At 37.1% G+C, this 12,741-nt stretch overlaps 1 protein-coding gene across 3 annotated transcripts in view; it reads right to left on the reverse strand.

Moving 5' to 3' along the window:
- ak5 (adenylate kinase 5) overlaps nt 1-12,741 on the reverse strand; it is a 112,093-nt gene that overhangs the window by 24,455 nt on the left and 74,897 nt on the right. For all 3 annotated transcript variants that reach the window (XM_012960520.3, NM_001112994.1, XM_031899783.1), the window contains 3 exons: nt 10,718-10,808; nt 3,285-3,361; nt 519-564 (listed from right to left, as the gene is read on the reverse strand). In XM_012960520.3, the coding sequence (XP_012815974.2) occupies nt 519-564; nt 3,285-3,361; nt 10,718-10,808 (214 nt within the window). The remainder of the gene's footprint in view (nt 1-518; nt 565-3,284; nt 3,362-10,717; nt 10,809-12,741) is intronic.

Consider the following 12,741-nt stretch of genomic DNA (forward strand, 5'->3'; position numbering starts at 1 on the left):
CTGCTTTAGATTGTCTTCGAAGCTCATTGTCAGTATTAATTAGAGTATGTTTTTGGAAGGCAATGTTCTAGATATTCCTGAAACTATAGCCAAATGCCTGATAAAGACATATTTTCATATATTAATAACTGTATAAGCTAAAGTGGGCCTTTGTCAAACATTAGACTACAAAGGTGGCTTGGTCTGAAAATAATGCATTGGTCAATCCTATTTCATTTTTATGTATAAGATTATACACTGCCATAGAACTGTTGGCAATGTTATTAGTAAACTGCTAGCTAGCTATAGATTAAAGCATTAGTGTGCTCCTATATATAAGCAGTGAAGAATCTACTGGCATGAAAGAGTTAAAAAATTTTAAAGAGTAATATTTTATTCAGGAGATTATTGTTCTTATAATGTAAAGTTACACATTTTAGCTGTCAAAACTACCCCACTGATGTATGAGCAATGTGATTCAGGCAAATGAAACATAAATCATTGCACTGACAGCACCTGATCATTTTGCTAAAACATACCTCTTAGCCGGCAGTCATCTCCAAAAGGTTGCATCAGCTCGTGCCTCTGAGAAGCGGCAAAAAAAAAACAAAAGCAAAGAAAGATTATGTGCCAAGCTTCATAAAGTGCCTACTCGAACTCTGATATGAACACTGCAGAGAAAAGCAACACCTTACATTAAAAGTAAACATGTTTTTGTTTTTACATCTTTTTAAAGGTCTATTTATGAAACAGATGCAGACTATAAGATTCAGGTAGTTGTGAATTTGGGCCAGGTATTGACAACTGCAACCCTCCAAGACACTGGTGAATAACCAAGTTGCCTATACCTGATCCAGGTGCATCACATTTTAGAAAGGATAAAAGCCGACAACTTTAGCAAGAATTAATAAAACCAATTGATAATATGCTTATCTGAACTCTGCTATTTAACCTAAGCCCCTTATCTTGGTGCTTATTGATAGGTAATTTAGGTTCCTCCAGATAACTTTATCCAGATTTTCTGTTTGTGGCTCCTTCTTGACTTCTGCTGCTTCTTCCCTATTATGACCATAGAGTGCCATCTTGCTTCTGAATCCCTTCCTTGAATCTAATCTGTCAACTACAATTTTCTTTATTCATTGGTAAAGCAACTTGGCCTGTACTTACTACCTACTACTACACTACCACTAAACTGGCAAAATATCTGCAAGATATCTGTTGGGCAGATTAAAAAAATACCATCTGCAGTGAATGCGGTGTGTTGATGTGGTCCTTGTCTGACATACAGCATGATATAATTGTGTGCCCCCAGGCCAATGATTGAATCAGCCCAAGTAAGTCAGCCCCACATTTGGGTGGCTAAATTACGGCAAAAAAATCTCATCAAACAAATGTATCTTTAAATGTATGGTGTACAGAATTGCCCTTATGGGTGATTCAGAATGCTTGATACAATCTGATCCACAAAATCTGATCAAAATTTCCAGGGGAGTTTGGCCCTAAGTCAAAGCATCCAAGCACCAGAGTGGGTCAGTTTTATTACGCTTCTAGAAAAAAAGGCAATTGCCAGTGCTTTGTCTTGGAGGACAGTGGCTATCATGATTATGAGATTATATTTTCAATCCCTGCCATATAACAAGGTAGGACTTCTGCTGTATGCCATAAAAGAAACAGAAATAATAAGGTACTATTCACCCATTGATAAATAAACTTTTAAAAAATCCCATAAGAATGGCTAGAACATGGGTGTGTTTTTTCTGTTCAGTTATTTAACAGTATTTGGAAGTAGTTCAAGCTTATGTTTTATTAGTACAGAGAAAAAGGAAATCATTTTTAAAAATATAATTATTTGCTTAAACTATAGGAGATGACTTTCCTGTAATTTTCTGTATAATGGGCTTCTGGATAAAGGTTTCTATATAGAACATACACAGCAACTCAACAGACAACTTCAAATTACAGATCTTTATTATTGTCTGATTATTTGGCTAATGCTCATTCCATTAGAGTACATACACATTATGAGGCGATGTGGTGTTTCACATATTGTTAGGAGAATGAACCAAAGTTGTAGAGTTTTAAGTGATTGAGACTGAGGACTGAAGTACTGCCAGCAATGGTCTCAGAAGGCCTTACATTAGCATTAGGAACAAAATGCATATATATATAAAGTCCCAAGATTCACTGAAGAATCGAGAAATTTGCTAATTAAAACATTCATGTGCAATAAGTGATGTACACGTGAGACTAACCCTAATCACTTTCTGAGTGAGTAATGAGCGAATTATTAGTATTCTGTTTTCAGAAGTCAAGCTGACTTTCAAGCTGGATGTGGGCAGACATTGGAGACTCATTTAACAACTCTCAGAGTCAGATGGTGAATGCCAATGAAAAATATGCAGTATATACATATTTCATCACTAACAAGATATAAATGTCCTTGAATAAATGTTCAATAATCGTGGCACATTAATTTAATTTTGAGTGTTTTCTAAAATCACATTTTTTTAAGAAGGCAGGCAAAAACCAACTGCATTTGCACCTCACATATTTGAAATAATATTTGCTATTAAAGCAGAAGGATATCACCTTAACCGGCATCAGTTCAGCTCATCTCTCGGAAGCTGTTATTCTTTTGGAAGGCTACCATAGAAAAGAATGAACTCTGGTATGCTGTGAAACATTTCACCTTCCAAGTTCTAGGCTTTCGGATTTTATACCATGGCACCTCATCTTCTCCACAAGTGGTCTAATTCTGTGCCAGTTCCTGCAGTGTCTTGCCTTGTCCTGCACTGTCTTGTCACAAACAGAATTCACCTTACCTCCTCAATGGCCAAACCCCCCTCACTGCAGTCCAGCGCATCCCCTTGATTCTCAAACTTCAGTGCAGAACATTCAGAATTATATATCTCGCAATGTCCCCATTCAAAACTCACATCTTTACACTCCAAACAGCATTGAATCCATTTTTTTTGGATGGCTTAAATTTTCCCCCTATAATATTTTCCAAAACAGACACTCTCTTATTTTATGACCTCCTATCTGTTTCTAGATAGGGTTGCTTAAGTAAGCTGTTTAAGCAATTTGTCTTGATGAAATAAAATGTAAAATTATTCTAACTAAGCTGCATGCTGTCTCTTATTCAGTGATATCAGGTGGCACCTTCAAACATTACAGACTTTCAAGTGCTTACAAATAAACATTTGGAGTAATCTATGCCGACAGCTACATCTAGCTTTTGGTAAACACACCTGAGAACTACACAGCACTATACAGAGGCTTTGGATAAAACATTGTGCAATTACCTGATCTTCGAAATTTAGCTCCAAATCACAAGTGTCCCCACTGTCTATAATTAGGCTAAGATCAAGCTCACTTGGCTCTAAAATATAGAAGAAAAAAAATGTTATTGTAAAAAAAAGCATGCCAACATTTGCCATAACTGTACTGATCTGCAGTTTGCAAACATGAAATACAAATACAGCCACCAGAATTTGGAGCTCTAAATTTTTGCATTGCCCTTGAGCCTTGTGAATATGATCTGAACACCGTGTAACCCCAAATCTTTGGTTTCACAAAGATCCTGTGTAACTTGAGCAAAAGTACATTCTGCTGATTAGAAATTAACATGTTGCTGTAGACCAGTGATCCCCAACCTTTGGCTCGTGTTGCTTACATGTTGCTCACCAAACCCTTGCATGTTGCTCCCAGTGACCCCAAAGCAGGGTCCTGTTTTTGAATTCCTGGCTTAGAGGCAAGTTTGGTTGCATACATACCAGTTGTATTGACAAAAACAGCCTCCTGTAGACTGCCAGTCCACATAGGGGCTATCTAATAGCTGATTACAGCCCTTTTTGGCACCCTGTTGCTGATGTACAGTACATGGTTCAGGACCTTCTAGCCATTTAAATTATGGCAAATGTAAAAAAAGCACAAAAGTAAAAAAAAACATGAATGAAAGATCAACCTCTTTTTCGATTTTACTAAACAGGTGGATCTTCAACTAAGTTGGCCACCAAAGTAGTGAGCCTCGTTCCCTGCTTCAGTCCCAAGATCAACAGTTAAATCACATAGGGGATCCAGAGTTGTCTGCCTTGGACCGGACCAACGGCAATCTCCACTATAATGAGATTTTTTCAGGGTATGGTTACGGCATGTTTCCCTTAAACATCCACAGTGGTACTCTATGGCAGCAATTTTATTAGAGTGAACCAAGCAGCTGCATATTATCCTTTCACTTTTACCTTTCAAATGTTGATAATGAATTTAAACAATTAACTATCCGTATAACAATGATGCACTACGCTAATATTGCATCAATTAGAAATAGAAACAAAATGTTATTTTGCCCTTTACACATTGCTTTATAACAAGCACAACACAGGACTATGGGTATACTGCAATACTGAAATTATTTACATTAGGAAACACTTAGGGGCACATTCATGAAATCATGAGTTTGAATCCCGAATGGGAAATTTGTATACGATAATTCCTGAATATCGCAAATATCACAAACATGCCTACGAAAAAATCGTATTAGTCACGATAACATCGTATTGGTGATCTGAAATTTTTGTACCGAATGATTGTAAACAGCGGGAAAACCTTTCCGACTTTGATCCTTCTGTATGTATGTATGTATATGTATGTATGTATGTATATCTTTATTTATAAAGCGCTACTTATGTACGTAGCGCTGTACAGTAGAATACAGTAATACAAACAGGGGGTTAAAGATAATGGATAAATACAAAGTACAACAATAAATACAAATAAATACAAGGTACAGTTGCAATAAGAGTCAGAAACACAAGATGAAGGAGGTCCCTGGCCCGTAGAGCTTACAATCTATATGGGAGGTGTAACTAACAGACACAAATGGGCAAATGTAAGTGCTGTAGGTCACAGTGGGTGACACTACAATATAAGTGCCAGTTCCCAGATCAGGTGCTGGGTGAGTGCTCCAAAAGGTAGTCTAAGTTTAGTTTTAAAAAGACTGAGGGAGGATTCTCTCCGGAGGAAATCGGGGAGGGCATTCCAAATGTAGGGGGCAGCAAGGCAGAAAGGTTTAAGGCGGGAAACAGCAGTAGTAGTTGGGGGCGAAACCAAACGGTTGCTCTGCGAGGAACGAAGGAGTCGGCGAGGAACGTACGGAGACACAAGGGAAGAGATGTAGTGAGGAGCAGAGGAATGGAGGGCTTTGAAGGTTAAGAGAAGGAGTTTGTAAACTATTCTTTGTTTAATAGGGAGCCACGATAAGGACTTTAGCAGGGGAAGGGCCTGAACTCTCCTGGATGTGAGGAGGAGAATTCTGGCAGCAGTGTTTAATATAGACTGTAGGGGGGAAAGATGGGAGTTAGGGAGGCCGGTTAGCAGCAGGTTACAGTAGTCAAGTCGGGATAGGATGAGCGCGTGCATGAGCAGCCTAGCTGTTACAGTAGAAAGAAAGGGACGGATTTTGGCAATATTGCGTAAGAAAAAGTGACAGGTTTTGACAGTGGTGTTAGTATGGTCAGAGAAGGAGAGACTGGAGTCAAAGATCACCCCCAAACAAAGCATGGAATTGACAGGGTTGATGAGGGTGCCTTCAATAGAGATAGAAAAGGGGGGAGTAGGACCAGGCTTAGGCGGAAAGATCATTAGTTCAGTTTTTGTTAGGTGCATGATTTTGGAAGCCTCCCATAGGACTCAATGGCACTGTGCAGCTCCAACCTGGCCCAAGGAAAGTCACGATAACGAAGCTTGAATGAATCCGAAATTTTCGTACTCGGCGCGACAATATGATTCTGTCGCACAAATTTTGTCGCAAAGTACGAAAAAGTTTCCCGAATACATAATATAATTTTCTTTCTTTCTATCATTTTTTTTTTTTTGCTGAATTAACACACTCCTGAAGCACTACAATCATTAGCCTCAATGTGTCACGCTATGAAAAAAGTGGCTGGTCAAAAACGACAAATTACTGGCAAAAGAATCATTAAGGCATTATTGGTTAATGCAGTTCTGAATCAATTTAATGAATAGGTTCCGGTTTACATGCAAGAGCTGTCCTCTCTTTCCCCATTACATACATTATTACATATATATATGAATGACATTCCCTGTGAATTACAGGAACCCATCCATTGTTTTTGAGGTTGTTATATGTTTAATCAGAAATTGGGTAAGGCAGAAGAGCCTTTTTGAATAATGCTACATTGGAAACAAAGAATGAACCATTCAGAATGAAATTAGTATTTGTTGATAAAAGCAGCTAATGCAGCAGGAACTCAATGACAAATTATGCGTACAAACTCATATGAGCAGAAAATAACTGTGCTGCCCAGCTGCTTTGCCCAAAGACCTGATTTGCTGTGTGAAACACATTTAAGATCAGTCAGGAAATTACATGGCAAAATTAAATCAAATTGCTTATCAATTTTATCAGAGATCCTGAGCAGCTGCACAGTACTCTTTCGATTCTACCTTCCAGATGTTTGTGACTCCCCTGTTCCTACTCATTAACTTTTTAATGTATTTTGTGACTTTCCTAAAAAATTGTGTTGTCTGTTAGGCAGGCTGTATACACTGCTGAAGACCTGCAATATCATGGCACAAAAATCAGAAGCAAACAGGAAATATGTATTTGCTTCCACAGAGATCATTATAAAAGAAAGAAGTCAATGCTTCTCATGAACTTATTATGTTAACTCTTAACTATAATGCCATGCACTCTGATTTGTTCACCCTGGGCATTTCTGTATAAAAATATTCAGGACTTAAGTACTTTTGCCAGCTGAATTTACCAAACATTTCTTAAAATGGAGCAAACCTTTTAATTCTTATTTTTTTCTATTTCAGTAATATATGTTTAAAATGGCAACATTTTAAAACAGTAAACTGTATCACTGTACTGTACCTCCATCATGCAACAGCACAGTCAATTATACATGTCTATGGCACAACACTATCTATGGCATACCACTTACATTCAGTTTTATAGGACACATTCAATCTCATGTTCATGAAGGTTAGAAGCATGCCATTTCACATTAAAGCAATTGACATTTTTGTCATTTAATTGATTTGACAATTAGAGGCTGAATACATTATTTAGTGACCGCAAGACAATGGGTCTTTTTTAATCAACTGACCTGATATTATTAGGGGTGTTGTCAGAGTTGTTTCTTGTTGCTGAATAAAGACGGCTTTGTAATTGTTATTTTGCAATAGTGAAGAGCCCCGTGTGGGTCAGCTGGAGTTTTCTTTAATAATTACTGGATCAAATGGGTAAAGGGTCCATGGAAGGCTAAATCTTAATAACCTGTTTTTATAAGCCTCGGGTATTAGGTTGTCCATTTACTATATGGATAGTACAGCTATGATGATGATGTATATGATTGATAGGTCGGACATGCCTATGCCTATGCCTCAACTACTGGTAAGTATTACCAGGGGAATTGATTAGCAGGCATGGTCTCTGTAGAGAAAAAAAACAGCAGGCTTCCATGAGATATATATATATATATATTTTTTTTTTCTTTACCCTACGATTTCACAAGTATTCCAATTCATGGCTGCCACTAATTTCTAGGTTCTAGCACATGTGCCCCCCCCACCCAGCATATTGCTCAGTATTATAAATAGTCCTCCACAGTATGCATCTTTGTTTTATTAATTAGTGTAATTGCAAATATTGAAATGTAACTAAATGAATAAAATAGAAATTATATATATGTGTATTTTTCCTATGGAAAGATATGTGAACCTGTTATGGAATATCACAATACTGGATATGTTGCTCCTAGCAACAGGGTTTGAATACCACAATATCCAAGTACAACAACAAAAATCCCACATTTATTTTTTTCTTGAAATATTTGAGGCATGTGTATTAACAGTTTATCTGTTGGCCTTTGTAATTCAGTGATCAATGTTTACAACAACCTTCATGCTAAATGGAGGGGATTTAAAAACACTATTGAAAATCAGTGAAACACGTTTTTATATCAGTAATATGCATAAAAATAAAATACCTTTCATCCAGCTAGGCTCCACATTGATTTATAGTGGACTTAATGCAGACTAACGTGGCTGCTGATACATTGGAAAAAAATGGCTCAAGCACTGAATCCTGCTTGTGTAAAGGTGGCCATACACCATAAGATCCACTTATTTTGTGAGGTCGCCAAATGAGCAGATCTTTCCACCAGTATGCCTGCCTAAGGTTGGTGATATCGAAGTAATCCAATAATTTGACCCTCCGGCCAAATGACTGAATTACAATGATGGAAATAGGACCCATTGGGGCAAGGGCCACATCAATGAGCCGATGTGGTCCCTGATCCAAAGGGAACATCAAACCTACCCAATTTTAGGCCAGATATTGGTTGGGTAGGCCCATTGGGGGTTCCCATTCACAGGCAGATAAGATGCTGAATCAGTCTGAAGAACCCGAATCAGCAGCTTAAATCTGCCCGTATATGGCCTCCTTAACTCCCTTTATAAAACTTTGTGCAGCATCCATTTTCAGTAAAGTAGTTGATTAAAGGAGTTGAAAGGAGGAAAGGAGATAATTGCATTGCTGGCTGCATTGTTCAGTTTTTAGATATTGCTTTAAACTTTTTGTTCATAACTGTTTGATGTCCCTTTCACTACTACACACATATCATTATCATTTAATCCCTTTAATTTGTTCCTATGAACTAACCACACCCATTTCCAACTAAATTGTCTTTTATATTTACTGTACATCCATGTGACTCACCCAGCCATGCCATCATATTATTCTGACCTTTCTTGTAAATAAAACTGATGGCATTTGCTGGCATACATACATATTTTTCTGTGCTTACATTATGTTCTTTGTGTCGCAGTATTTCAATATCAAGGCAAAGATGTCTATAAAAAAACTGGCCACAGATACATCAGCCTATTACATGCATAGCAATTCTAAAGAACAACCTCTGAACACTTGAAAGTCTATTCAATAGTGTTTAAACTGGAACATTGTATTGACCTGACATACCTAATATATAATATTGCTTGCTTATGTTTTGTCAGCAATTTTTAGGTTTCAGTTTCTTACAAAAGAAATGGTAAACTGAGGTAATATCATTTGGGTTTCTTTTCTAATTATGGTATCTGTTCTACAAACCTAGAGATCAATGCACTCGGCATAGAGTCAGATTTAAAATGGTTTGTGTATGTGTGTAATCTTCTGCATAATTGTCCTTGGCTGCTCCATTCTCCAGCAGAGAACAACAAGCCTACATTGTACCTGACTCCAAGTACCAGTGATAAACATTCATGATGCTTCACCTTGGCAGACAATGCTGCTATTCACTACTAAGTGATAATAAAGCTTTGCAGCCCATGTAATTTTTGTAGGTTCTTATGATACAGGCTGATTTTAACCCTTTAACGTGTACTGTCTTTTCATCATCCTTGCAATTTATTAAGGCAATTAGAGCTTAAAATGAAGCCAAAGTTAGGATTTTTATTTTAGGCCAACTCATCTAGTTAAAGGGGTTGTTCACCTTTAAATTAACTTTTAGTATGACATAGACATTGGTATTTTGAGACCATTTGCAATTGATTTTCATTTTTTTGTGTGGTCTTTCAGTTATTTAGCTTTTTGTTCAGAAGCTCTCCAGTTTGGAATTTCAGCAGCTATCTGGTTACTAGGGTTTTCTTTACCTTAACAACCATGCAGAGGTTTAAATGAGAGGCTGAAGTACAAATAGTTTTGATATAATAAAATTTTACTATTATACAATAGTTTTTTTTTCTTCCGGGGCCAGCATAACCCTCACTAGCATTGGCCCAAGGTAAGAGGTAATCACTGGGGACTGCAGTCATTCCTTAAGGAAGACCCCAGAGGTGCAGTTCTACTCCTTCTTTGTCCAGTAATTTTTTTCAGACTAAAAGGAATTATTCTAGCACCAAAAACTAAGTTTTAAATTCAAACCATCTTTACCACTCAGTGACAAATTATGTATGTAATAAAATTTCCCTTAAAAAGTTTCTAAACATTGAATTCTAGTTCTTCTAATACTTCTTTCTTCCAATACTTCATTCTATCTAAATTAATTGATTTATTTGTTAAAAACGAATTTCTACATAAAACAGTGATGCATCGCATATGATAAAGCATTGGCAACAAATCACTCAAACAGATAATGCCAATAATGTTTATATGTATGGTCACAGTCATTTAAGCACAACCATTGTAGAAACACATCAGGAATAAGCGGTTGTGGATATTAAACAGTAACATTTTCAGGAAAACTAAGGCTAGTATTGGGAGAGTAGCACAGTCAGAAATAAACTGAAGCGTAAGGGCAGGTAGCAAACAGGGATAGCAGATAATAAGCACATGTAAGGGCAGCCAGCCAGCAAAAATATTCAGGCAACAGATAAATTACTAGGCAGGTGGCAGACAAGATAAAAAGCTGCTTAGAATCAAATGTGATTTTATTAGGTCAAATGTTTTCCTTGAGTTTACTAACCCCTTTAATGGCCTCCTCATTAATTTGCTTTTAAAAACCAAAACTGATTAAAAGGGATATACATCAATAAATGAACATATAAACTTGTTGATTTGAAGGTTTGGTTATGTTCTCTGTGCTGTACATTAGAAAAAGTTGGGACTAATAAAGAATTGTTTATATACACAAAGAACAGACCTGTCAAAGAAAGAGCGGCATATGAGAAATAACAGATGCTTTATACACAAGGTCTCCAAGCTCCTCACCTGCCACAGGCGTTTTTGCAGGAAACAGCTTATTGTCAACGGCAGCACTGATATCACAGAACACTTCCTCCTCTTCCCTGTCAGCATCAAACTGGAGAAGAAATGGAACAGACTCTGTCACTCATGTGTCACATCTATTCCCCTGATACTGCATTTGACACAAGATTTTACATACATTAACATGAAACAATTACTCAGAAGTATCTTTTTAGTGTTGTGATGTCAAGAACTCATGAACAGATTATATCCTATTTATAATCGGGGTTTATTTATTCTTTTTTTAGTTTCCACTGAAGAACTGGGTGAAAAAGTATCAGGGATGAGCCCACTAGGACAATGGATAAATATAATAATCAGTGGTGTAACTACAGAGAAAGTAGACTCTACTCTGCTTCCTATAGCCACTCTACTCCCTGAAAATTGACGTGCTCACTGCAACTGGGAGGGTGCAAGTGGGCAGGGAAGGGGCAGGTAGTGTGCTGGGCATGCCGGGCCCCTTTAAAAATCTTGCATGAGCTTTCTCAGGAGATCTAAGAGAGAGCCTTGACAGGTTCCTTTTCTTTAGTCACAGCTTAACTATGTGATAATATATTTGACCTTAGTTTTACACAAAAAAAGAAGGAAACATCATAATATATGCACTGCTTATTAAAGAGATGCTGTAAGCCCTTAATTACCACCTTTTTATTAATGCCACTTCATTTTTGTGTATACAGTATAGAGTACAGGCAAGCACATGCATTGTATTTAACAAGTTCTGGAAACTCATTGACCAGACCCTAAATATGAAATATGCACTATAAAATATGCAATTTGCAGTGACATATCCCTTTCCAGCAGTGCTGGAGCACTTACATAGGCAGCAAATATGAATATTCAGGTAAAATGAAATCCCTCTCTGTCTCTGTCTGTCCCAGTTAGAGTTTTGAATTTACAGAATGTGTGTTTTTTTTATAGTTAACGCCTTTGCTAAGCTTTGCTATATTTTTTGCATATATAACCAGCACAACTGTAAATGTAAATAATCATTGCAGATATAGGGTATTGACCACTAACTTATGATAGGATGCCAAAAGGTGCAACTTTTATATTTGGCCTCTGTCACTCATATGGCGCCTCATTTATCAAGATGTCACATGGTACAAAGCACAAAACCTGAAGTACATCTGTGTCCATAAAAACCCTTAATTGGCACAAACAGATTTTGATAACAGACTGCATACTACTATACTATAAAACTATGCTTATCAAATGTACTTCCTGGTATTAAACACTGTAAGTATACAATTAAAGAGGATAAATAAATGAATGGAAGAAAGAATGAGAGCAAAATAAGTTTAAAAAGGTGTGGCTAAGAGCATGGGGAGCAACATACTAACTAGTGAAAACTTATGTATTGGAATAAAGAGTAGTAAAAATATATAGGAGAAAAAATAGGGGGAAGGTGGTGACAACCAGGAAAAGAGATTGATGATGTAACTGAGGCTGAAGAATTGGAGATTGAGGCAGGAGAAGTGGGACAGGAAAGGAGGGAGAGAAGAAGGAAAGATAATAAAATATAGTAAAGAACCGTAGTGTTAAAAACACCATGTAGCAGTATTTGTCTTAGTGATAATGAAGGTGCATTATTCATCACAGAATAAAAGGAAGCGTTAAAATCAGCTATAAATAAAACTGGGGTGAATAAAAAAACAGACACACAAAATACAGCAATGCTTTAAAAAATATGTTGCTGACTGTACTGTTCTTCAGGTGAATTTCAGGGGTAATTTGGCCAATGCTACAGCAAGAGACAGCAGTTTGAGGACCCCATATTAATCCCATGCTTAACTCCCTTCTCTTACATCTGTATATAGTCCAGAGTCTGGGCGAAGGCAGCCTCTCTAACTGCTAATACGAGTACACTGTGTAAGAACCAAACTTTCCAGGCTTACTGAAACGCACATATTCTTCATGCTGTTTGCTGCAATGCTGACTTCTTCCCTTTACTCACATGCAATCAGTTTTATACTACAAGCTTTTAC

Source organism: Xenopus tropicalis, chromosome 4 (assembly GCF_000004195.4).
Source record: "Xenopus tropicalis strain Nigerian chromosome 4, UCB_Xtro_10.0, whole genome shotgun sequence".
NCBI classification, from domain to species: domain Eukaryota; kingdom Metazoa; phylum Chordata; class Amphibia; order Anura; family Pipidae; genus Xenopus; species Xenopus tropicalis.